General features: G+C 38.2%; 3 protein-coding genes across 7 annotated transcripts in view; 2 read left to right on the forward strand and 1 right to left on the reverse strand.

Moving 5' to 3' along the window:
- Positions 1-3,773, forward strand: part of LOC115215466 (protein ITPRID2) — a 123,607-nt gene extending 119,834 nt beyond the window's left edge. For both annotated transcript variants that reach the window (XM_036506076.1, XM_036506077.1), the window contains exon 16: positions 3,763-3,773. The gene's annotated coding sequence lies outside the window, so the exon portion shown is untranslated. The remainder of the gene's footprint in view (positions 1-3,762) is intronic.
- Positions 3,774-7,343: 3,570 nt separating this feature from the next.
- LOC118764900 lies at positions 7,344-16,513 on the reverse strand. The gene is made up of 4 exons (XM_036506078.1): positions 15,664-16,513; positions 10,595-10,702; positions 8,043-8,088; positions 7,344-7,669 (listed from the first exon to the last, which is right to left on the reverse strand). The coding sequence occupies exons 1-4, from the start codon at positions 15,859-15,861 to the stop codon at positions 7,392-7,394; spliced, it is 630 nt and encodes a 209-aa protein (XP_036361971.1). The 5' UTR covers positions 15,862-16,513; the 3' UTR covers positions 7,344-7,391.
- A 2,459-nt stretch (positions 16,514-18,972) lies between these two features.
- The window catches only part of LOC115215672 (methionine--tRNA ligase, mitochondrial), a 38,386-nt gene continuing 29,535 nt past the window's right edge, over positions 18,973-27,823 (forward strand). Inside the window, exons 1-5 of one of the 4 annotated variants that reach the window (XM_036506080.1) lie at positions 18,973-19,060; positions 19,296-19,383; positions 21,785-21,900; positions 23,236-23,307; positions 27,049-27,135. In XM_036506080.1, the coding sequence (XP_036361973.1) occupies positions 19,019-19,060; positions 19,296-19,383; positions 21,785-21,900; positions 23,236-23,307; positions 27,049-27,135 (405 nt within the window). In that variant the 5' untranslated portion in view covers positions 18,973-19,018. Of the gene's footprint in view, positions 19,061-19,271; positions 19,384-19,952; positions 20,296-21,784; positions 21,901-23,235; positions 23,308-27,048; positions 27,136-27,823 lie in introns of those variants that run through there. The other 3 variants (XM_036506079.1, XM_029784936.2, XM_036506081.1) reach the window with 3 other exon arrangements.

Raw genomic sequence — 27,823 nt, forward strand, 5'->3', positions numbered from 1 at the left:
AGTGTATAGAAAAGATTGAAGAAGAGGAAGTTAATAATGGCAGTACAAAAAGAATTTCAGAGGACAACAGTTTCAGAAGAAATATTGGTTGAACAAAAGAACTAACAGAGCTTGGACATGGAAAGAAGAAATGTATTGGCTCTAGGAAACCTTCACATGCCTCAAACTGGAGGACCACCAGAGGAACTAGCTAATCTCTGTGGCAGAATTCTAGAAGTGATAGCCACTGAAGAGAGGGAAAAATTTGTCACCATTGAAATCATATGACAGGGTCACATGATGAGAAGTGAGGAAAGCAAATGAGGTTGTTATGAGAATCTTGATTAAGGACATCGTGGAGTTAAGTTCTTTTGCTGTATTCCACTGTCTGTGTCATTGCAGGAAAGATGGGGATGTTTAGAGAGAAGAAAGAACAGAGATGTAAAGAACCATTCTGGAAAATGAGTGAAAGTATAAGAAAGATTGAGGAAGTAAGGAGAGGAAACAGGAGGCTCAGTCAAAGTGAAAAGAAGCACATGAATAAGAAATACTACCGGGTGGACAATGACACTTTGTCTTGGATTTGTTAAAACAAAAGATCAAAGCACATGGTGTTAAGATCAAAAGATAGAAGGAAAGGTGCTTACAGTTTAAGCAAAGCAAACTGTTCAGAACAAATGAGAAACTGTTCTAGAAAACTCTGAACAAAGGAAACAAGGAAGAAGCAGAGTTATCCGATCCCAAAAGAAGCAACTTCCTTTTGAAGCTGGATCTGTTGAGAGGAAGTCAAACACAACAGGGCACTCTGGTTTCAAGAAGTGGGAGAAGAACTGAGTGGCAGAGAGGTGCAAGATGACATTACCATCATACTGGAAGATATACAAGGAGGATGTAATAAGATGGGAAAATGGCAGGCAGCCACATCTGACCTAGTTCAAGGGATTGATGGATTTGCATCGTAAGCAACAAGAGCTCTTCAAGGCTGTGAACACCAAAGAATTGTACCTGTGTGGACGGTGAGAAGAACTGTGTTGAGGGTGCTACAGCCAGTAACTATCATCTGATTGCTTGTTTATCTATTTTGTGGATGCTTCTAACACGGATAATGGGGGGGGGGGCAAGCTGTATGATCCCCTTGAAAGAAATGAACAGCTTGTATTTGAACAGAAAGGCTACAGGAAGGGATCATGAGAAACAAAGGATCAGATGCGGAGATATAAGGCAATTTTGAAGAACTGCTGTAGAGGGTTGACAAGCTGATCAATGGCTTGGAAAGATTATAAGAAGACAACTATATGGTTCCTCGTCCGTGGATTCTAGAATGCCTGGAGATGGTAAGGATGCTAAAAATATGATTTATTTATTCAAAAACAGTTCTAGGAAATGGACGACAGTCTTGACACCAGGTAGGAGGGAAATTAGTCAAGTCAACATCAGGAGGAGAATTTTTCAAGGAGACTCCATGTCATCCATGCTGTTTATTGTTAGTATGTTACTGCTTTCCTTGGTTTTGAATAAGATTAGAACTGGTACAAGCTGCAGAAGAGCACAAGACCAATTAACCTCCTGCTGCTTAAGGATGGTTTGAAGCTTTACAGTGCTAGAAGAGGTCAACTGGACTCCCTTATTCAGACCGTACAAATTTTCTTACATGACATCCAGATGACATTTAGTCTAGAGAAATGCATTGTTATTGAATGCCAAAGAGTGCTATTATATAATAGCAATCAATATATATAATGCTCTAAGTGTATTTGTCTATATACTTATTTTTTGTGAGTGACACTTAACTATTTGAAGTAGGTAGCAAGGAGACAAAAGTGAACAACAGTGAGAGCAGAGGAAATATCACATACATTTGGATACTAACACACACACAAACTAATGTAAGCATATATGTATGTATGTATGTATGTATGTATGTATGTATGTATGTATGTATCTATGCATGCATGCATGTATGTATGTATGTATGTATTTCTCGACATTTCTGTCAGCATACATCACTCCACTCTCACTATCGCCATCTACAACAAGCACACTGACTCACATTCCTACCTTAACCTCTCCTCCTCCCACCCTACCCATACCAAGCTCTCCATTCCTTACTCCCAATTCCTTCATCTATGCAGAATCTGCAGTGATGACCATCACTTTGAGATTCAGTTTCAACTCATGGCTTGCTACTTCATCCTACATGGATATCCTCTTGCTATTATCCACACTGCCCTTGGCTGGACACAATCTGTGAACCATGCCTCTGCACTTTCTCTTTACACCCGCCCCACCCTTACCCATCTTCCATTTCCCCCCACCTACCACCCCTCCAACGCACCATTCTTCAATCCTTCCAATGAGTCCAGTCTGACCCCTCTACCTCACACATCTTCTCTAACCTATCCCTTTCCTCCTTCAAATCAGCCCATAACCTGCGTGACCTCCTGATCCACATTTCTTTCCTACCCCCCGCCTCCCAGCCTTGCTCCTTCCCCTACTCCTGGCCATGCTGTCACACCTGCTCCTACCTCTCCAACACCACCATCCTCACAGGCACCCATCACCATCCCTATCATGTAACTAATTCCTTTACCTGCACCTCTAGTAATGTTATTTACTGCATCTTCTGCTCTCTCTGTACTTCCAATTACATTGGTCAAACAGGACGCTGCTTGGCTGACCTATTTGCGGAATACTTTCAAGACATCAGACTTGGCAATGACATCCCAGTCTCATGCCACTTCCATTCTACCAGTCAATCACTATAACATCTGTCTATATTCAGACTGCCACCCAGACTCTCGCCTTTGCTGTGAACAGGAATTAAAATTTTTTTCTTCATTCCTTTGCACCATATGGGCTCAAATCACCTTCTATTGTACCCCCTTCACCTACACACCTTCATACTGCCCACCTCAGTACCCTCAACACATACACACTGTTCAACTCATCACTCACTTTACACACCCACAACACCATTCCACTGCACACACATTAGCACCAACCACTTCTCAGCACCCACACCACATATAATCTTCAATAACATTACCACACATACCACTATATGAGCAGCTACACACACTGTTTAATTCAGTGCACACACCACATACCACACATTGTCATTCACACTCCCACACCCACACAAACACATAATACCTGAACACAGACAATATATATACACACACACACACACACAACATGCATAGACAAAGATAACTTTTGTTCACAAGCATACACTATACACATGCACACTATTTGGCCAGACACACACATACACATGTGCACACACCATTTGATAAACCACACATCTATTTCTTTACTATGTATCTATTTCTTTACGATAAACCACACATCAACTGCTACACACACCATACACACACACATACATGCAAACACACACATACCATTCTCACTCATTGCAGCTTAGTTTGTTGGGATTATTATTATTATCTCCCTTTCATTCAACCTCTTTTGATGTATAGATTTTATATATTAAGAGAAAGGAGATAGTCAGAAATTGAGTTATTTATTTAGTGCTTTCCTCCTGCTTCAGGGATTCATCTGTAATAATATTTTTCCAGAAAATTTATGCCTTTTATATGTATGTGAGTTAATTGAAAGAATTTGGAGTTAAATTTGGAAGAGAATACATGTGTGTGTGTGCATGGGTATATATGTATATATATGTATGTACGTATGTATGTATGTATGTATGTACATATGTATGTATGTGGTGAATTTTTAGAGGCTTGGTTAGAGGGAGAAAAAGGAAAAAGAGAAAGAAAGAAAGAGTGAAGGAGATCTTTTTCTGAGATGGTTGAAATTGTATTGTATTCTTTGATTAACTTCAACTGTCTCAGAAAAGGATTCCTGTTTATAGCTGAGTAACATGATAACTGATGAAAGAAGACAATTTCAACCATCCCAGAAAAGACTCCTTTCTCACTACCTTTCTTGCCCTTTCTTTTAACTTTTTCCCCTTCTAACAAAGCCTCCAAAAATTCACCATACATCCATACACATGTATATATATGCACATATATAAATATATATATTATGGGCTTCTTTCAGTTTCCATCTATTTTAAGTAAGAATTTCCTTGTTCTGTACTTTACCAGATGTAATTAGTTGTCCTGAACTTTTCCAAGTGTAATAATTTGTCCCGTAATTTTCTAGGTTTATAATCTTAAGAATATTATTTCTCTTGCTCACATTTTCCCATGTATGTATTTGTGTCAATACTTATTCAACTTTTATTTATTTTAATTCATATATTCCACTACATTCCTCTATTACATTTTATATTCAGCTTACAGAGGCCTTCGTTTCATGTATTCAACTTTAGCCGTTTTGCTTATTAAATTGTGTGATTGTATTTCTTAAAACAGGATGAAAAACAAATCATTTGAAATTTTGGATTGAAAATTCAGAACTCCAGTGTGTGTTGGCACCTCCTCATATCTACATGAAAAATCTTGGTCTTTGGGAACTTTTGCTGTGAATGTAAATAACAATGCTTATTATGTACATTTGTATCCTTTGTATGGAATGAGTCAAACATGTAAATGTGCAGTTTTTTTCATAAACTAAACCTGCTGCCTCTTGAAAACCTTTGGAAAATGTACGCAACTTGCTTGTAAGATCATGTATTCATGCATAAAAATGCATATATTTAAATAAATATCAAACTTGGGCACCAAACCATTACACCATTAATTGTTAGTTAACAAAGCTAACATTTTTTTAATGATTTAACTTTTAAGTTAACTTTGGAAATCATTATCAGACTAATTAACTTGAGTTAATGGAAGTTAATTAGTCTGTTAATTTCAATTGAATTGAAGTTAATGAATTCTATAATTTTGGCACTTTTTAAAGGAGTTTTTAGGTGGTTTTAGAGCAAAAACTGATTTTTTTTTCTATAATAAAAATGAACGTGAGCAATTTATCGATAACTTTTGTTACATTAGGAAATAATTAACTAATTAACAGATATTGAAGTTAACTTTTCGATTAATGATTGCCCACCTTTGATAAATATGCATATATTTTGGTAGATTTGAATACATCAACTTGTACAAGATTTGTGGAAATAGGTAAAACACTTATTGTAGAAAATACCAATGTAGAATAATGAATAACTGACATCTTGCTGTGTAATATTTGAGGAATGAGAAACATAATTGCCTTATTCTCTTGTTATTTTCACATCTTTAATTACCTCCTCATACTTTTATTAACAACTTTCAGCATGAACATGATTCTACTATATCCCCAACTGTTCATACATACAAACCAAAATGTTGTAATTACCACAGACTCTAGTAAAACATCCACCATCATTACTGACGGCTTGGGTCCTCTAATAACAATAATAGTAGTGGTTTCAAATTTTGGCACAAGGCCACTAATTTTGAGGAACAGGGTTGGTCAATTATATTGACCCCAGTGATCAAGTGGTAATTATTTCATTGACACCCACCCCACCAGAGCATCAAAAGCTGAGTTAGTCTTGGTAGAATTTGGACTCAGGAGGTAAAGCCAGATGAAACGCTGCAAAACATTTTGTCAAGCTTGCCACCTTAATAGATGCAGTATGAGGCATGCCCTGATGCAGTACCAGGCAGTGGCTCTCATGGCTTCTGATCTTAACTGATTGGAAGTGTTATCATGTACATTGTTTTGTCTTGGTATAAAAGATGGGCTACAGCAAATATTCTGCTCAATACCACAGATTTGCTTGTCAGTTGTTTGGCCTTAACCAGTTGAGCATGTCCCTTAGTGGCTGACAATATGTGCATCTCTGATCACAAGCAGAAGTAGTGGGGGAGCAAAATAGCTATGTGTTGAGAGGGATTCTTTGGGGTTTGAATAATTCACCTCTGGAAACATGAGTGTTTCGTTCAACATCCTTAAACAACCCTTATTCAGGGACCTTTTGAGTGGGATGGGTTACTTGACCAGAAAAAAATTCTAACTGAGCCCCACCCGCAAGGTCATGTGCTGTTTATCTTGATATGAGATCTCCATGTCGTGCACATATGGTTGTGATGCATGTGCCTGGTGTACCCTTATCAGATAGGTAGTCATGATGGGCATACTGGGCTTCGTATGTTTCACCCCGGTGTCACTTTGATGGCATGCACTGCTCTCTCACTCAATAATAATATGAAATAGCCCAGCTATGGAAAATGAAGACGGTGAAGACAGTACCGGTAATTGTTGGGCCTTTAGGAACAGTATTAGAAGGCATCAAGGGGAATATAAAGGAAATTGGAAAAGAGTGCCCAGTAGAATTGTTACAAAAGGTTTGCCTCCTTGGACTGGCCAGAATAATCAGGAAAGTATTAGATAGCTGAAAAGAATGGATAGCATGGTACCCTAGGCTGCAGGCAGCAAACCTGCTATGCATGCAAGACTCCAAGAGTTCCAACAAAACCTCTGATAAAACAGAAATAATACTAATATCAAATTTTGACACAAGGCCAGCAATTTGGAGGGGGGAGTGTGTAAGTCTCTTACACTGACCCCAGTACGCAACTGGTACTTACTTTATTGACCCCTAAAGGATGAAACACAAAGTCGACCTTGATGGAAACTGAACTCAGAATGTAATGACAGATGAAATACCGCTAAGCATTTTGCCTGGCATGCTAACAGCTCTGCCAGTCTGCTACTGCCTTAGTAGTAGTAGTAGTGTGGTGGACCAGGGAAATCATTTTTAAAGTGGGAGGTAAATTCATAAGGAAGAGAGAGAGAGAGATGGAGAAAGGGGGGGAGTGGAAGGAGGGAGGGGAAGAGAAAGAGAGAGATGTAAAGAACTTCCATTAGAATAGGAAACACAAAAGTGAAACCCAAAAACCTAAAGAAGTACTCAATACCTGTTTAAATAGGTATTATTTACTGCTTTAAAAAGGAAATGAAAACATGCAATGAAAAAAAGAATACAGAAAAATAATATTAATTCTTTGTATTTATTCTTTATTATTTGTTGGTTTTCATATTTCTTTTAGATCATCATCATCATTATTAAGGCAGTGAGCTGGCAGAATTTTTGGGTCAATAAAGTAAGTACCGGTTACATACAGGGGTTGATATAATCAACTAGCAGCCTCCTCAGATTTTCAGGCCTGTTGTTGTAAGGCAGCAAGCTGGCAGAATTGTTAGCATTCTGGACGAAATGCTTAGCAGTATTTCATCTGCCTTAATGATCTGAGTTCAAATTCCACCGAGGTTAACTTTACCTTTCATCCTTTTTGGGTCTAGAAATTAAGTACCAGTGAAACACTGGGGTTGATGAAATCGACTAGTCCCCTTCCCCAACATTTCAGGCCTTGTGCCTATAGTAGAAAGTATTATTATTGTTGCTGTTGTTATTGTTGTCACCTTTATTTTGTTGTTGTGAAGCATTCTAATCAGGGAAATAGTGTTCCCAGATACATTACAACCATATTGATCAGACAATCCTTCCCCCAGTTCTTCAGACTGGTCGGTGCTGTGTCATTGGCAAACAGTATATATTGGTAATTCATTATTGGTTCCAGGTGGTTTTCATTCTCAAATTGAACCATTTTAAACACTCGTGCTTCATCCGATCTGGAGTGCAGTTCCATGACGGCAGGATAATATATCTGCTCATACAGCAAAAATTGTATTCGATAGACCCCTGAGGTCTGCTTAGGGACTTTGTAGCCTGGAGGTGGGGTGGGGAGAGAGAAAAAGACAAAAGCGTAACACAGAATGAGTGATGCAGAATGAACTATTTGTGAATATAATAAAATTGGAAGGAGGGGAAGGGAAAGAAGGAGAAGGGGGGAGGAGGGGGAGAAGAGAAGGAGGAGGAGGAGGAGAAGAAGAAGGGGGAACAGCAGCAACAGCAGTGGTAGCAGAAGAGAAGATAGAGGCAGAGCAGAAAAGAGGAGAAGAAGAAGAAGAAGAAGAAGAAGAAGAAGAAGAAGAAGAAGAAGAAGAAGAAGAAGAAGAAGAAGAATAAGAAGAGGACAATGACAAACAACCAAGTAATTATGTTAATTGAAATGAGAGGCAAAATTGAAACGAGTGTTTACCTACATCATCTGATTTTTCTGTTGTTATACCTTGAAACTTCTTGGACTGAAAAGATTAGAATCAACAAATTGTTAGATTTGAGAAGATTCATAAGAAATCCTACAAACACAATATTTCACCATTCTTACACACCTAAAAGCAATGGAAGACACCTTTTCAGCAAAAAGAAAACTTTAAAATTTTATGAATTTTTCCACCCCCCACCCCATTCTTCTCCTACTCAGTACCAACTTTGGCCAATTTTTTTTTTTTTCACTTTGCACTACACACTTAAAAACGATGGGAGAAGCCTTGATGATTAAAAAAAATAAGAAAATTTTGGAAATTGGCAATCACCATTATAATCCGCATTTCTTTTACTTTCAAACACAAAATTAAATGTAATTTTAAAATAGTGAAATTTTTACCATAACAAAAGTAAAAAATGAAAAGCAGACAAATAGGGTGAGATCTTTTCTGTTACTATCACAAATTTTGAAGTTTTAAAATTAAATGAAAATCTTCAAATTTGGTTTATTGATGTACTTTATCATGCTGAATCTAAGTTTGTCATTCATTTACTCCAGAAAATATTTAGAAAAATTTTACAGGGGTTTCAAGTTAATTTTTACCCAATCAGAAAACAAGATTGAGAAGCTAAGCATTTTGTGAGGGATAAGCTGTATATCATGAAATGTAAGTAGACGTTAGTTGACAAGGTTTTCAGAAAAGAATGGAAGTTCTGCATGAGAGTTAATACATATATAGAGAAGGAGTGAGTGTCAAAGGGTATGGTAAATATATATAAACTAGCAGCTAAACCCGGTTTCACCCGGTCAGTTTGGATGATGTGGCTGTAAAACCTGCTCTGTGTAAGCATTCGACTTGTTTGGGCGCACTTACATTAAAAAACAATTTTAGAATGACTTTTTTCTGTCAAAACTCTAAAAATAACTGACCAACAAAAAAAAAACAACCAAGATTCAACCAAATCAAAAATAAACCCAGATACTAAGCGAACAAAGATGAAGCATTCTACTTCCATTGTGTGTGCGCGCGCACACACACACACACACACATTCACATACCCTCCCCCCATTTTACATAAACCCACATATATTCACACAGAGTTGAAACACTGTTTGATTTATTTTTTCAGCATACAGTTTCCATCATCCCACTACCAAGCATGACATCACTCCTTCCTTCCTTATTCATCTATCACCCTTTCCTTTCTCATTCATAAACACAAAAGTATTATTATAGTAGATTATCTCGTTAACCATGGGAGCTATGAAAAAATGCAAAGCCCAGCCTCGCCACCAGATCATTCTACACGTCAGTGTAATTTTTTGCACAATTCCACCCAGCCGTTTGATCATGAATCCCAAGACAAATCTATATATATATATATATAGAGAGAGAGAGAGAGAGAGAGATGGTGATAGATAGAGAGGAGAGTTGTTGATCTAAAAGATGAGTTATTTCTTATTGCAAGTTATATCTTTTTATTAGAGCCTGGTGCAGCCTCCTGGCTTGCTAGCCCTCAGTCAAACCGTCCAACCCATGCCAGCATAGAAAGCAGACGTTAAACGATGACGACGATGATGATGACGATGATAATGATGATGGACAACGTTGTCTTTGGGACACAGATTTTTAAAAAATCAAATTCGTTTTTCTCAAGGATGCACAGCATGGACTAAACATAAGAAGAGGATGCACACGGATGGAAGACTCACTGAAGAGGTCACAGATGTGTAACAAAAGATTTCCAGACAACGGACATAAGAGAACAGTAATAAATGAGTGGAGAATGAATATATAGTGTGTGTGTGTTTATTTGGTAAAAAAAGTATATATATGTATGCATATATGTACGTATGTATATGTATATATATATACACGCACATTGGTTTGTGTGTGCACATGTCATTGTTCAGTTTTATTTCAAGATTTCTTGCCAATAGAGAAAGAGCCAGTTTCTAACCTAGATCTAAGGCTCCTTCATTGGAATTTCAACATCAACATCAGTGTGTGTGTGTGTGTGTGTGTGTGTGTGTGTGTGTGTGTGTGTGTGTATGTATGTATGTTTGTATGTATGTATGTATGTAGGATACATGAACCATATGAAGTCACATGAAAATTGTAATGCCCAGATAGGTAATGATCTTCGACACCAACTGCCTCTTACGACTTGTCATATGTCAAAAAACTTGTAAGACAATATCTGGACTTAAAAGACACATGCTAGTTCACAAAAACACTCCTTCAGAATCAGATTCCAAAGGGCAAAGATGTATAAAAGATTTGAAGAATATCCGTCACTTGTCTTTTTAAACTCTGTCAGTCTGCAGCTGGCCTTAAAAGTCATCTAAGGGCTTGTCAATGGAGTGATTGTGCTGTGTGATGGGGTGTTGCGTGTGTGTTGATGGGAGGGCTATCATCTCCCAAGATGAAGCAATCATCATGTATGATTGCTTGTATGTATTGTGCGTGTGTGCATGAATCAGTGCATATTTCTGTTAACTCAAGCATGAGTTACTGTGCATGAAACATGCTTTATACTTACTGAGATTCCTGTCTTCATCCAATGTAACCAGACCCACTTAGAATCTGGAATTCTATCTGGACTGATCATAATCAAGATATATTTTTTTTCTTCATGTTTTGGAACTCTCTGAAGGAAAACAATCAAAAGAAAAGCATGAATTATATATATATGACTTCAATGGACATGTTGGACGGCACGTCGGGGGCTTCCATGGTGTACATGGAGGCTACGGTTTTGGTTCTCGCAATGAGGAAGGAACCAGGCTGCTGGAGTTCTGCAATGCAAATGACCTTATGGTTTGCAATACCAACTTCAGGAAACCCACCTCTCACCTAGTCACCTACCATTCTGGCAGACACACTAGCCAGATTGACTACATCCTCGCCAGAAAGAGGGAAAGAGGGCTGCTTATAAATGCCAAAACCTCCCCAGGCGAAGAATGCACTCCTCAACATAGATTAGTAGTTAGCAACTTCAGGATCAGGGCTAAATGGTTGCCCAGAAGACCTGCTTGGAGGAGAAGGGTCTGGAAGCTTAAAGATCCTGCAAATGGACAGAGATTTAGAGACGTACTACTCAAAGTCTTCGATGAAATAGAAGGGGATATAGCTTCACATAACATGGAAGAAAACTGGAAGTTTCTACGGGACAATCTACTGACAGCTACTGACCAGATCTGTGGATGGAGCAAAGTCCCATCTCGACCCAGGGTAACGTGGTGGTGGAGCAATGTTGTTGACAGGGCTATTAGACAAAAGAAACAGGCTTGGAAGGACTGGAAGAACGGTGGTAGCAGGGAAGTGTATCAGACTGCCAGAAGGGAAGCTAGGAGACAGGTTTATTTAGCCAGAGGGGAAGCAGATAAGAAAAAATTTGCCAATGTTCTGCGCCGTGAGGACCAAACACTTGAGGTATTTTGTGTTGCAAGACAGTGTGTGAGAGAGAATCGTGATGTGGTAGGAGAAAAATGTGTTCGCATGGATGATGGTTCACCTGCGCTAAATGAGGATGCAAAGAGAGAGGTTTAGCGATGCCACTATGAAAGGTTGCTGAATGAGGAAAATGAATGGGATAAAGAGAGTCCGCCGAATGTCGACCCAACAGAGGGACCAGCTATCCGAGTTGACAGTTCTTTGGCAGTTAAGGCAATTAGAAGCATGAAGACAGGGAAAGCCCCAGGCCCATCAGGAATTACTGCAGAGATGCTCAAAATATCTGGCAGTGTCGGCTATAGCCAAGTCACCCATATAGTTAACCAGGTGATACACGAAGGAGTCATACCCAATGACTGGTGTAGCAGCATAATAGTCAACTGCTACAAAGGTAAAGGTGACGCTTTAGATACACATAATTACAGAGGTATCAAGCTGTTGGATCAGGTAATGAAGGTTATGGAGAGGGTCATAGCCCAACTGATTAGGGAGAGAGTCAGCTTGGATGAGATGCAGTTTGGCTTCGTGCCAGGGAAAAGCACCACTGATGCTATATTTCTGGTAAGACAGCTGTAGGAGAAATACCCAGCCAAAGATAAGCCTCTGTACCTGGCTTTTATTGACATGGAGAAAGCCTTTGACAGGGTCCCCCGATCCCTTATCTGGTGGTCAATGAGGAAACTAGGGATGGATGAATGGTTAGTGAGAGCTGTACGAGCCATGTACAGGGACGCTATTAGTAAGGTGGGGGTTGGCAATGAGTACAGTGAAGAATTCCAAGTAGAGGTTGGGGTCCACCAAGGTTCAGTCCTCAGCCCCCTCCTATTTATCATAGTCCTCCAAGCAATAACGGAGGAATTCAAGACAGGTTGCCCCTGGGAGCTCCTCTATGCTGATGACCTAGCCCTAATTGCTGAGTCACTATCAGAACTGGAGGAGAGGTTTCAGGTGTGGAAGCAAGGATTAGAATCGAAGGGCCTTAGAGTCAACCTAGCTAAAACCAAAGTCGTAATAAGTAGGAAGGTAGACAAATCACAAACACCTTCAGGTAGATGGCCCTGCTCGATCTGTAGAAAAGGCGTAGGTAGAAACTCTATAAGATGCACCAAGTGTAAGCTATGGACACATAAGATGTGCAGCAATGTCAAAGGAAGGCTAACTAGGAAGATAGTTTTTGTGTGTGGCAGATGGTCAGGAGCAATAAACACTGAAAATACGCAGAGACCATCTTCCGCCACATTCCAGGGAGAAAAACTAGAAATAGTTGATAGCTTCCGTTACCTAGGTGACCAAGTCAGTAGCGGGGGTGGGTGTGCTGAAAGCGTAACTGCTAGAGTAAGAATAGCCTGGGCAAAGTTCAGAGAGCTCTTACCTCTGCTGGTGACAAAAGGCCTCTCGCTCAGAGTAAAAGGCAGATTGTATGACGCATGTGTACGAACAGCCATGCTACATGGTAGTGAAACATGGGCCGTGACTGCTGAGGATATGCGTAAGCTCGCAAGAAATGAAACCAGTATCCTCCGATGCATGTGTAATGTCAGTGTTCATACTCGACAGAGTGTAAGTACTTTGAGAGAAAAGTTGGACCTAAGAAGCATCAGTTGTGGTGTGCAAGAGAGACGTTTGTGCTGGTATGGTCATGTGGTGAGAATGGATGAAGATAGTTGTGTGAAAAAGTGCCACACCCTAGCGGTTGAGAGAACCTGTGAAAGAGGTAGACCCAGGAAAACCTGGAACGAGGTGGTGAAGCACGACCTTCAAACTTTAGGTTTCACCGAGGAAATTACTAGAGACAAAGACCATTGGAAGTATGCTGTGCGTGAGAAGACCCGGCAGGACAGGTGAGGCTATAATCCCATGGCCTCTACCTGGGATGTAGCCAGCCCACTTATGCATTCCTTTCCTTCTTGGGACACAAAACTCCACTTATGAAGACCTGTTGAGGCAAGTGAAAATCAAAATCAAAATCAAAATCGTAATCTATCAACATCAGTGGAATTTGTAGCTGTGATACCAGTGCCAGTGGCACGTAAGAGAACCATCTGAACATGGCCGTAGCCAGCACCACCCTGACTGGCTTCCGTGCCGGTGGCACGTAAAAAGCACCATCTGACCGTGGCCGTTGCCAGCTCCGTCTGGTCTCTGTGCCGGTGGCACGTAAAAAGCACCATCCGATCGTGGCTGTTTGCCAGCCTCATCTGGCACCTGTGTCGGTGGCATGTAAAAAGCACCCACTACACTCACGGAGTGGTTGGCGTTAGGAAGGGCATTCGGCTGTAGAAACACTGCCAGATCAGACTTGGCCTGGTGCAGCCTTCTGGCTTCCCAGACCCCAGTTGAACCGTCCAACCCATGCTAGCATGGAAAGCGGACGTTAAACGATGATGATGATGATGATATATATATACACACACACACACAAATAATGAAACCTTCCTAGATTCTTAACCAAGAGTTGAAACCTAACCTTCATTTTTCTACCAGTTGGTTTTCTATTCTCCATAATTGCACTCAGAAATTTAAGAGAGCCAACTACCACACTTTGTTACAGTTCCATTGTTTGAGTTAACATTCTGCAATTAAATATGGTTGAGGCAGGCAATAGACAGAAAATTCTTTATCTAGTCTGACTTAACAGGAAATATAAATATGGAACACAAATTTGGTTCTTCCTTCTTTTATTTGGTACCAATGGAGGAAGCACCTCATACAAGGGCCTACATAACGTTCACACTCTCTGCTTGCGTAAATTCTTTTTCCCTGTCTCTCTCTCTCACTTCAGCTTGTTCTTCTGGCAATCAATAACAGTTGACAAGATGGAGAATAGAACCAAATTCTTGTACAATTCAAAGAAGCTCTATCTTACATTGTAACAATGAAAATAAGATCCATTTCAACAGTGTTTTTCTGTTTGTAATTTCTTTGCTAGATATTATTGTTATATATACATATATATGCATATGTATATGCCTATATATATATATGTGTGTGTGTGTGTGTGTGTGTGTGTGTGTGTGTGTTCGTTTTTATGGATTTATTATATTTATATATATATATATATATATATATATATATATATATATGGTTCGATCCCAGTACCACCTGACTGGCCCTCGTGCTGGTAGCACGTAAAAAGTACCCACTACACTTTTGGAGTGGTTGGCATTAGGAAGGGTATCCAGCTGTAGAAACTTTGCCAGATCAGATTGGAGCCTGGGGCAGCCTTCTGGCTTGCCAACCCTCAGACAAAGTGTCCAACCCATTCCAGCATGGAAAGCAAACGTTAAACAATGACGACGATGATGATGATATATATTAGATAAACATGTATGTATGTATGTATGTATGTATGTATGTGTGTGTGTGTGTGTGTGTGTGTGTATGTATGCATGCATGTATCTATGCATGTATGTATGTATGCATGTATGCATGCATGCATATAGATGTGTATGCACATACACATATTCCGAACTCCTCCCCCGCCATATATATAGGTGTGTATACATATATATATTGCATATCGTATATGTATGTATATGTGCGTGTGAAGACTTGCTTCTATAATGATCGCCAGTCACATATCTCTCACTGCCCTGCCAGAGTATAATTGTCTCTCCCTTGTCTTCTCGTTTGTCGTTGTTTACCGATCACAACTTGTGTTAATTTTTGCCTCAAAATATTCGAATTGAACCTTGGTGCTTCTCTCTTCTACCGAGCAACTACAAAAAGTGGAAAATTTTGTCTGTTCCTCGGCGTACCATATGACGTTTAACTGAATCTATCTCACGTTCTTTCAGACTTTTGTACTCCAATCTTACCATCACCCTTTTGTACGGGAACACAGCCACACACACATGAAAAAGAAAACCTTTTTACAATGAGTCAAACAGATTTTAAACATGTTTTCTTTGAACGAACAATTTCTTCTGCTATGACAATTCTTATTTATCTTTTATGACAGTTTTGTTTTTTATTTATCTTTGAAATTCTATCCATTTTGCGGATGAAAGAATGAAAGTCAAAATCGACCTTGACTTTGCCTTTCATCCTTTCAGGGTCGACCACTGGGTTCTTCCACCTTATTGACTTCTCCCTCCCTTCAAAATTGCTGGCCCTGTGCCAAAAATTTAGACAGAATTATCATTGGCGACCTACCTCCACTTTCACAGTAGGTGGTTTCATTGCATCCTTTTTTGAAACATAGGTACCACAGATTGAGTATATCTTCTGAGGAAGAAGAGTAAGCTGCTTCCCAGTACAAAATCCATCCTTCTTCGAATAATATGCGAAACTATAAAAGACCATGGAGGAATACAACACGAAAAGCTCACTGAAAATATTACGGAAGGACATAATGATTACTTTTCATCTTTCACAATGACTTGCATCGATTTATTGTTTCAATATTCTCGAAAAAGCTTCAAGCAATGTAACCACTGTTATTATTGCCTAAATTATGCTGAACGTTATGGCGAAAATTTCCTTCTTTATTTTAAAAATAAAGTTCATATTCCTTAGAGTAATGCCTTCCGTTTTGTAAATGTTTTGTGTGAGGTTTGGTTGTGTTTCAAGATGGACGAACTGATAAGCGTTTGCGTTTGAGCATAACGTATTGTTTTTAAACTGTCGATATCTATCGTGGGAATGCGTTGTGTTAAGTACTTTGAATTTAATTCTAGCTCAGCATCAGATCAAACGTCGCCTAATTAATAGCACCCCTGGGGTTGAAGTCTTTAAAGTCATATTTAAGCTTCACAGCTCACTTTATCATTGACGTGGATGCTCCATCTGATGTCGTCGTTGAAAATTCTTATTTTCTGGTATTGCTAGATACCAAGAGAAATCCTTCTGTCGAAAGGCAGAATATGGCTATTTATGCACTTTTTCTTTTCCAATCTTGATCCTTACATTTTCCCCGTATATAATGTAGATAGGGTCCAAGCTGTGTTCCCCTTGAAGCATATCTGCTTGTTCCAGAATTCCAAATCCCTATGTATGTTATGTTTATGTGAGGTTTGCATAAGAGTTGAAAAATACTGGGGAATAATTTTTGCAGAGTACTTATATATCAAAAAGCAGGAGACGGGGGAAAATCTTTAGTGTTTTTTATTCCTCATTCCACGTATTTCATCCAACACCTCAGTTATCCACACAGGAGAAACATGTAAGACATGTCCTCTTAGAAATTCTTTAGGCAGAATTAAATAATATTATTAGTATTATTTGATTCCCTGCATGAAGAATTCTTAATAGAAGATATCTTACATGTTTCCACGTATGTACGTACGTATGTGAAAAGGTTGTATATCTGAATATGTTATTTATTTCCTCCATCACGTCTTCTGTAACTAATAATAATTTTTTGATGTATTCTTCTTGCACTGAAGAGAACAGTGATATATAATTAATTTAATTTAATAAATTTTTAATTATTCTATCATGTTATTTACATGTTAATATCGGTATTCGAAATTATCGCATGCATGTATTAAAATTCTTTTCAAATTTTAACATCTCTTCTCCATCTTTAACAATTTGGTGAGTTTCTATGGGACACCTTTCCATAAATTCCCATAACACACCACTGCATACATACATATTCTTTTATTTGTTTTATTTATCCCCCCCCCCCAATTTATTCTTTGTAAGCTTAGTACTTATTATATCGGTCTCTTTGCTGAACCGCTAAGTTACAGGGACGTAAACACGCAAGCATCGGTTGTCAAGCGATGTTGGGGGGGGGACAAACATATACACACACATGCATATACATACATACACACACATACATACATATATATATATTAGAAGAAATGAGGTACTCAGAAATCTGGATGGTTTTATATTTACAGGTATTTATTAGTATGTTACATATGTAACGAAGGATCTGTTATCGCTCCACTGAAAGGGTGTCGATATCCGATCTAGTCACATATAAATTTTATAAAGCAATGCAGACGAAGTCAGGTTGAAGGTAGAAGACAGTAGTTCTGGTTTATTGATTGCGATGCCGTACGTGTGTCTGGTGGGAGAAAGACAGCCTCTGATATACAGCTTCGTGTTAGTTTGTTGAAGTTGGTCGATGGTCGTTGGCGCTATGTCGTAGCACGAGTGGTTGTCAGAGCCTGTGAATGCACGTCCGATCGCAATGCTGTCTAGCCGAAGGGAGCGATTTGAGCTTGGCGGGCTTGAGGGAACGTTTTCCCGCACATGCGCATGGGGAAGACTTCCGGTGGCCACCCGGAAGTAGTCCCATTCTGCGCATGCGCGCTGAACCCTACACAATAGCATCACTACACATATATAAATCATATATTATAGCGCTTTCGTCCACTCTAGTGGATTCTTCAAATTGAATTAACTTTTGCAGGAGTTTTGACTCTTTTTGTAGTATTATTAAGTGTGTAGGGGCGGGGAGAGATATAAGATAGTACAAGAGGGTGAGGAATGGGGAGAAAGTGAGAGAGAACGTGTGTGTGTTTGTATCTGAAAGATGTGTTAAAGAAAAAGAAGGAAGGGAAGAAGAAGGCGAGAAAGAAGAAAAAATTTGTTGATATCTTTGCAACTGGTCAGTTTCTCAATAATAAACAATTCTTGACTTTTAGTAATGGCAAATTCAGCTGGTCATTCAAAACATGAATATAAATTATTAAAATCACTTAAAGTAAGTGATTTTAATAATTTATATTCATGTTTTTTAATAACTACTTGTATTCTTATCTTATATGCATTGAATAATATACTATATGTATATATGTTATTATGGTTGTCGTTTTGATAAATAAATAAGTCAACATTTAATATCCTAAAGCTGATGAACCAACTAATGTGCTTCTCCATTTTCTTATTTGTTATATATATATATCAGTGAAATGTTGATGTGCAGCTCATCCAGACTGAGTCGAGTGCCTGTGTTGGTCACAGGCAAGGCATCAATGCAATCCCCCAAGAATTTCGCTCTTGCGAAAAATAGGCGACATCTTGAAAATTGAGATCAGATTGCTCAAAGAGAGAGAGAGAGAGAGAGAGAGAGAGTTGAATGTAACGCCTGAGTGTCTGTCTCCATTTGGAATGTAACGCCTAACTGTCTGTCTCCATTTGGAAAGGAGAGGATGTTGCCTACTAAAGGATAGCAAGCGTTAATGAAGGAAAGAAAACGGGGAAGAGACAGAGACGAACACTTACCCAGACCAAACCATTTGGGCAAAGCAGCCTGGTCGCGAGACCCTGGCGAGTCTGACCAAGCATTTGAGTTCCCTGAAGATTAGGTCGTCAAATCATTAAAGAGACGACGAGAGTCTATGAGAGGGACTGTCTCTGAGACAAGTAATTCCAAACTATATATATATATTTTTAAAAAACCTTTCTGGGACTCAATTGCTTTGTTTTTAAACTGTTGATATGTATCAATTGGACGTGTTGTATGAACTACGTTGGACTTAATCTTTGTTCAGTATTGGTCCAAATCTCCCCTAGCTAAATTGCACCACCTGGTGGCGAAGTCTTGGCCATGTTTTGGGGCACCATATCTCACTCGTACAAAAGGCTGACGATTATAATAATATATCGGTCAGTTGTTTAGTATTTCTTGGAAACGTTTGTCCAGGTACCGTTTGATAATAGGGATTTTTCCAGCCTTCATTTCTTTGAAGAGAGATGGGCAAGCTAAAAAGATATTAATGTTGCAAGTTCAGTTTTTGTTGTAGTTGTTTAATACAAGGTTCTAGCCTTGGATGATTTGCAAACCTGATGTTACCATCATTTGGATAACGCTAATAATGGTACAGTTTCCACATTGTACAAACGATATTGACGGCGGCATTCGATGGAATAAATTGTCCAAACGTGTTGAGCCGAACTCAGACATTAGCCAAGGTCTGTCATATCGTTTATTTTCCTTTGTTTTATTTCTATATTTATGTCCATATCATCTGTGCAGCTATTTTGTTTGGTATGGGGAGACCATACAAAGAAAGGATATCAGCAGTATTTTAGGTTAGGTTAAACCAAGCAAAGATTGCAGAAGGATGATGTAAAGTGTATCTCAAGTGAAGAAAGTTTTGAGAATCTCGTTCTGCTATACTTATCGACTTTATTATTGATGTGGATGCTCCAACTGACAATTACTCACAACTAATGATAGAAGACAATCGCCCAAGACACACTACAATTCAATTCCCGACTACATGATTCCGAAGCAAACTTCTTAATCATAGACTATATCTGCGCATACGATTTGAGATCTAATCTCCTGACATACACATACATAAAAAGATAAAGAGAGAGAAAGAGGAAAATGAAACTTGGTCGGGGAGGGGGACTGGATATTAATAAAATTAGTAAAATAAGCTATATACGAGAGTAATGAGAAGAATTTTGCTCTATAAGGTATTTTTTCTCACGGAGATATTTTCATTTGCACCGGTTACCGAAACAAGGGGAATAACTCCAATGTGACTTTCAGAGACGAATTTTTCTCTTCCGTCGTCTCGTTCTCTTCTTAAAAATATTTATAAACACATATATTCATGTTTCATACATTTATAAATACCAATGTTAAGTTTTGTCTCGTTCCCCTGTTACATATACCTATGTTTAAGTTTGGCTCCTAACAGCAACTAATTAATTATTCTGTATGCTAAGTCACCTTCAGTTTATTACTCATCATGCTGATGCGATGTTCACGTTACCGATACCGGCTGCCTCTATTATTACGAAATGTTCGCTACTGTTCTCAGGAAAACAAGCCTTATTTTATCACTACACCCATATTTTACGTAAATGCAGGTACGTAAAATTTTCTTGGGGCAGTTTGTCTTGTTTATACTGCGAGCATTGGTGATTATTGGCGATTTATCATGATTAACCCGTGCATCTCTTCAATTTATCTCTACTACAGAAGTTTACGCCAGTTACATGTTAACACTGTATCCACCACCATCCTCAAAAAAAAAAAAATAAAGGAACATTTCTAATACTGGAAAAAGTACCTGTCCAATTCTGGTCCTTGTTCTTCTCTCTTGCCGCTCCTTTTCTCCCTGGTTGCCCTTGTATTTCCAAGGTTTAGCCATGTTAAACTGTGTGTCTATGGAATACTCAGCCGCTTACATGTGAAATTTACGAGTAAATATTCATTTAGTCGAATTACTGAATGCTCACTGGCGAAGTGGAATCATCACTTCTAACAAAACCAGTGTTACTACAGATAACACTATACCTTGTTCCCCGCTTAATCTCTTGTACACGAGCATCATTCACATGCAACCTAGGTACCTCATGCTAGACATATACTGAATTCAAGAACAGATACTGTGAGCTCATCCTTTATGACAACCTTGCATCTTTCGGACAATACAAAGACTGACTCTCCATCACACATCTAAGAAACACTCTTGTTCCTTTCATTTTGTATTTATGATTGGTGTACATCTAAAACCCTGCAAACGTTACCCCCACAGTCTCTGCAGATCCCATACACATAACGTTGAAATCCCATCAAAAATACAAAAATCTTTTTTTAGAGGCAGGAAATACTTCAACAATGATCAGTTGCTAATCTTTTCCAGTGTTCAAGTGAAGCCCACATTAGCATACTGTTGTCTCCCTGGCACACTAACATTCTGTGTGTGTGGTGGGGACATCTTAACATTAGCCCCTCAAACAAGTCAATGCATTGGACCCTATAATGTTCATTTATTGACAGTAAGCCACAACATACATAGATTAGAAGTGGGCCCTGGGCTCCTAACCAACTGTCCAGTGTGCTTATGTTTTAAGGCAACCCTGGGAATGTAAATGTGTGTACACACCTCATAACTATTATTAAATACTGGATGTTTAACCTTTGCAATTTACTGTGTGTAGGAACAAAAGAAGTGAATAAAGTATACAAGTGCAGTATCTGCACTCAATGTTCCTCTGTATCTTTTGGTTGGTTACTTAATTCTTCATACTTCAGTTCACCAAACTGTACAAGGTGGGAAGGAGATCAGGGAATGAACATATAATAGACTAGCGATCTATCCATAGAATGACAGTTCTCTCTCAACCAGATAATGTTACAGGAGCCATGACCAAGCTTTAGCTTTGTAAATGTCTACAGCTTGGGTATACATCCTAACCATTACTAGAATATTAATCCATATATTGGTTTCATACCCTATTTGGTTGCAGTTACCATTCATAAAACTATACACACACACACACAATATGTGACAATACATTTTAACAATCAGCAAAGTCTTACAGTTACAAAGCCTTTATTTTATGTCTTCAGCTCCCCATATCGGTCACTTGTACACTGCTGTCTTATCTGATGCCATAGCCCGATGGCACAGGTTTAGGGGGCATGAAGTATTATTTGCCACAGGGACAGATGAACATGGCCAAAAGGTAACCCATTCTATAATGATATTATTTTGTCAATCTCACCTTTTTTTCTTTACATAACATTCGTTTTGTTCATTTCAAATCAACTTGGATCAAACTGACCTATATGAGTGTGTCTTTAGATATATATACGCATGCATATATATATCCATTCATACATATATGTATGTATACTTACATACACGCACACATGTATATATATATATATATATATATTATTTTTTTACTTGTATCAGTTATTAGACTGTGGCCATGCTGGGGCACTGCTTTGAAGAATTTCAGTCAAATGAATCACACCTCACTGTACTTATTTTTATTTTTAAAGTCTGTTGCTTATTCTATCAGTTCCATTTGCCAAACCACTAAGTCATAAGGATGTAAACATACCAACACCAGTTGTCAAGTAGTGATGGGGAACAAACACACACATACATGACAAGCTTCTTTCAGTTTCCATCTCCCAAATCCACTCACAAGGCTTTGGTCAGCTCAAGGCTATTATAGAAGACACTTACCCAAGGTGCCATGCAGTGGGACTGAACCAGGAACCATCTTGTTGGGAAGCAACAACTGATAATTCTTGCTCTCCCTAACTAATGAACTTTCTGTAGGAGCTCTACCGGGCATTCCATTTCAATCTCCTTCAGCCATTCTTCTATATCTTTGCTTACTCTTAACAATGCAATTATTATAGGTACGACCTTTACTCTTCTCACGCTCCAAATTATTTCCATTTCAAGTTTTAAGGGTTTGTATGTTTTGTTTTGTTTTCTTTTTCTTCCTCTTTCTTTACGATCCTGGAATCAAACGGACATGATGGGTCAATAAGGAAGCAGATTCGCTTTTCTTTATCTACAATCGTTATATCTGGTCTATTATTTTCTAATTTCTTGTTCATTTGAATAGGAAAGTCTCATAAAATTATTATTATTTAATTGATGTTACTCCTTTAAATATTACCAAATGAAGTAGATTGAGATGTTTCTTTTGAACTTGTGGAGGACACATGAGATGTTGAAATGTTGTTCATTCAATAACAGTCGCACACTTCTTATTGTTTCGTTATTATTATTATTTAAAGGATTGACGTTACTCCCCCAGAAAGTAAAGAAACCATAAGAAGAGTGCAACTGCTACCGAATGAACCATATTTCAACATCTTTTCTGTCTCCCACACAATTGCAGTCTTCTTATTGTTTCTTTATTATTATTATTATTTAAATTTTTATTATTATTATTATTTAAATTTTTATTATTATTATTATTTAAATTTTTATTATTATTATTATTATTATTTAAATTTTTATTATTATTAATATTATTATTATTATTCAACAGATTCAGGTAGCAGCTAACAAAGCCAAGAAATCCCCAGCAGAATACACATCAGAAAATTCTGAACTGTTTAAAGTAAGTCTTGTCTTTATATTTAGCATTTTGGGGAATGAGACACTGTTTTGCAATGTCACCTTCGTTTATCAAAGGCCTGTTACAAATTTAAGTATAATTAGAGGCTTGGCTGTGTAGTTAAGATGTTCACTTAACAACCACATGGTTTCAGGTTCAATCCCTCTGTGCAGCACCTTTAGCAACTGTCTTCTACAATACTACAAGAGCCCCTGGCCAACCAACACCTGATGAATGACTTTGGTAGACCGAAACTGTGCGACACCTGTCCTATATGTATGAGTGTCTGTGTGTCCCTCATTACTGTTTGACAACCAATGTTCGTTTGTTTACATCTTCATAACTTGGCAGGTTCAGCAAAAGAAGCGGGCGTACTGGGGTCATGCTGGAGCACTACCATACAAGGCAGTGCTCCAGCATGGCTGTCCTCTAATGAATAGAGTAATACTGAATAAGATCATATCTGAAATTTTTGTGCCAGACAATTCCCTATATGGACAGTGATGAAGTGGATGAAATCAGCTTTCTTTAAAATAAAATGAAAAAAACATTATAAAATGTTTTATAAAAGCATTAAAGAGGTAAGTCTTTATTCAACATCAAACATTACAAAAATATGATGAGGTCATTTAATATGAAGCATCATAAAAATCACTGGTGGCTGCCATGGTTGGCAAAGAGTAAAATGCCAACGTGCAGTGCAAGTCTAAATATTATTGTACAGCACAGTCGTCTGTCTTTATGTTCTGAGTTCAAATTCCGCCGAAATCGACTTTACCTTTCATCCTCTCGTGGTCGATAAATTAAGTACCAGGTGCGTACTGTGGTCGATCTAATCAACTGCCCACCTCCCACCAAATTTCAGGCCTTGTGCTGAGAGTAGAAAGGATTATTTTCAGCACAGTAAACCTTTCTCTTTAGACGGAGTTAAGTGTGAAGGCAAACAGAGTTATGTACCTTGTCTACAGATGAAACCAGATTGACCCAAGGCGAAGTTTTTACCATATTGGTCACTGGACATCGTTAAGCTGTTGTTCATCATCCCAACCCTCTCCTCTGTGAAACACATGTCTTGTCACCTTTCTGGGAAACAGGGGAAGATTGGTTGACAAGAAGGGAACCTGGCTGGAGAATATCTGCCTAAATGAATTCCTTCCAACCAATGCAAGCACAGAAAAATTGACGTTAAAATGATGATTTATGAGGAGGAGGATGTTGATGATGTCTGATGAGGATGATTGCATGTGTTCAAGTACTTTTAGATGATTGCAAGATTATCTTAACTCATTGATATTATCAAAATAAGCAGCAGGATATCAAATAGTGATGCAGTACGACCATTTCAAACTGTTCCATTTAATTGAACAATGCAATTGTTACATCAATTTAAATGCAGTGCCATCTTCAGCTGCACAAATAAATAGAATTTTAACAAGCAGGACACATTAATATAATTTTGCTCAAATACTTTAACAGAGCAAGAAGATGGAAGAAATCCATGTTGTCACTAATGTAGCTAAGAATAAACTACAATAGCAACAACATGAATTTCTTCCATCTTCTTGCTCTGTTAAAGTATTTGAGCAAAATTATATTAATGTGTCCTGCTTGTTAAAATTCTATTTATTTGTGCAGCTGAAGATGGCACTGCATTTAAATTGATGTAACAATTGCATTGTTCAATTAAATGGAACAGTTTGAAACGGTCGTACTGCATCACTATTTGATATCCTGTTGCTTATTTTGATTTTATTCACCTTACTTCAAGCTATGCAGATAATACTGGACTGACTTGGTGCCTCAACTTAAGTACTTAATTCAACTGAATCTTTATTATTTCTTATCTCTTTGTCTGTCTGTCTGGTTTTTTTCTTCTTTTTCTTTTCATGATCCCTATTGATCGAAATTTAATTTTTCTCTTTATATTCTTTTTTCAAAAAAAAAGCTCTACATTGTATTTTCTCCCCTCTGTGTTCGACCCTGTGTGGCTAATAAAGAAACACACCCATCCATCCATCCATATATATATATATATGTATATATATATATATAAAACAGCCATGATTCAGAAAATGAAAGAATCCAGAAATCTGGGCTGGATACTTGCCAAATAAATTGTTCAATAGCCTGTGGCCCTGTAGCCCTTGATGGACGTTTTCACACAACATTGCTTATTGTTATGTTTATATAATTTTTTAGACACTTTGAGTTTTATTTTTCAATATTTGATTTTTGTTCTATATCTTATAAATATTATTACAAACAATGTTTAGATGAAGCATTATTAAGTGAGCCTATTCTGTGTGTGTATGCATATACACACACATACATATATTCTTACATATATTCTGGTTCCTCTGTCCCCATTCCTACTTACTTTGTACCTTGAAAGTCCACCTAGGCACCTCATGCCCCTATTTTTACCTCTTCCCAGCTTCATTTTGAAGACTCCCATCCTTCTATAACTTTAGTAGCCATGTTGATCCTCTACAACAGGAAACTTGTTCTAGTCCCTTCTTTCATGTTTTAACTCCTTATCTCCTAGCTTAATGACACCCCTGGGAGGTTTTATAGTCTTCTAGGTTGCATGGCAACCTTACTAGTGCTGGTCCCTCGAAAATAAAGCATTCAGTACCCTCTGTAAAGGGTTTGGCTTTAGGAAGAGCATCAAATTGTAGAAACTGACAAACCAGACAGGACGGTAGAACAATGCCATCTTTGCACCCATCAGATCCTGTCAAACTTGTCCAAGCCATGTCAGCATGGAAGACAAACATTAAATGGTGATAAGGATGACAATGATGATGACATTATATATATATATATATATATATATATATATATATATATATATATATATATATATATATATACACATATACAGGGTTATTCAAAAAGAACAAACTGATTCCATCACACAATATTTTAATAAGGAAAAGCAATAGAAAACTCCAGCTAAGTCACAAGTATTTACTCACAATCAACTTTTATTTCCTGTCTTACAAGTGTTCAATGTGGCCACCACCCGCAACAGTAAATACTTGTGACTTAGCTGGAGTTTTCTATTGCTTTTCCTTACTAAAATATTGTGTGATGGAATCGGTTCGTTCTTTTTGAATAACCCTGTATATGTGTATATATACATATATAAATATATATATATATATGACTTGAAGGTTTGGTCATTGTTTAGTTATAGATTTACTTATTAGATTTATTCACAGATACTGTTGTACATAGGGTAAATGGGTTTGAAAGTTATGGTTTTTTTTGGTTTCCCAAACAACACTTATTTTAGTACTGTTAACACCACTGGATTGAATGGTATTGCCTAGGTGTCAAAATCATAATGATATGCTTAAGGCAGCTGATGATGGAAGTATGTTGGATTGTTGGTATGGCTGTTTTTGTATATATAAAATAGTATTATAACACATCCTTTTGATATAATATTTTGTCGCCTGACTGGCTCCTGTGCAAGTGGCACGTAAAAAGCACCATTTGAGCATGGTCGATGCCAGTACCACCTGACTGGCCCTCATGCCAGTGGTACGTTAAAGCACCCACTACACTATTGGAGTGGTTGGTGTTAGGAAGGGCATCCAGCTGTAGAAACCTTGCCAAATCAGATTGGACCCTGGTGCAGCATCCTGACTTGCCAGTTCTCAGTCAAACCATCCAACCCATGCCAGCATGGAAAGCAGACATTAAACGATGATGATGATGATATAATATCTTTTGCAGGAAGCTTTCAAAGCTGGAAATGTTGATTTTGATGATTTTATTCGAACAACAGAAGCTAGACATATCTCCGCTGTGGAGCAGTTGTGGGTAAGTTGTTTGGATGCTGTAGGTTGGACAGCACTTTCTTACATTTACACTTGTAGAGTTGCACATTTGTGCAAATGTTTTTAGGTCATGCAGAAAATTTAGAAATTCTGTTTGAGAAAGGTCTAATGTAGGTGCAGGTATGGCTGTGTGATAAGAAGCTTGCTTCTTGGTCTCATGGTTCCAAGTTCAGTCCCACTTTGGACAAGTGTCTTCTATCATAGCCACAGGACAACCAAGGCCTTGTGAGTGGATTTGGTAAACAGAAACTGAAAGAAGACCATCCTGTGTATATGTGCGTGCGTGTGTGTGTGTGTCTGTGGCTGTGTGTTCCCCACCACTGCTTGACAATCGGTGTTGGTTTGTTTACATCCCTGTAACTTAGTAGTTCAACAAAAGAGACTAATACAATAAGTACCAGACTTAAGACAACAAACAAGCCCAGGGGTCGATTTGTTCAACTAAAATTCTTCAAGCCAGTGCTCCAGCATGACTGCAGTCAATTGATTGAAACAAATCAAAAATAGTTTGTGTGTGTCTTTTATTGGCTCTGTTTATATTAGTTTTTTTGGAGTAAAGATTGTTTGCCAACATAACATGGCAGCCTGTGCTGGTGGCACGTAAAAAAGCACCAACCGATCGTGGCTGCTGCTGCCAGCCTCCCCTGGCACGTAAAAAGCACCCACTACCC

This window comes from Octopus sinensis, linkage group LG9 (genome assembly GCF_006345805.1).
Source record: "Octopus sinensis linkage group LG9, ASM634580v1, whole genome shotgun sequence".
NCBI classification, from domain to species: Eukaryota; Metazoa; Mollusca; class Cephalopoda; order Octopoda; family Octopodidae; genus Octopus; species Octopus sinensis.

Bases quoted from the DNA above. Each gene is read 5' to 3' on its own strand.
- LOC118764900 (XM_036506078.1), bottom strand. From the start codon at position 15,861: ATGTCCTTCCGTAATATTTTCAGTGAGCTTTTCGTGTTGTATTCCTCC. The intron at 8,089-10,594 runs GTAAGTATAAAG...TAATCTTTTCAG, and splicing joins GGATGAAGACAGGAATCTCA to TCCAAGAAGTTTCAAGGTAT. The intron at 7,670-8,042 runs GTAAACACTCGT...CCCCACCTCCAG, and splicing joins AGAAAAATCAGATGATGTAG to GCTACAAAGTCCCTAAGCAG.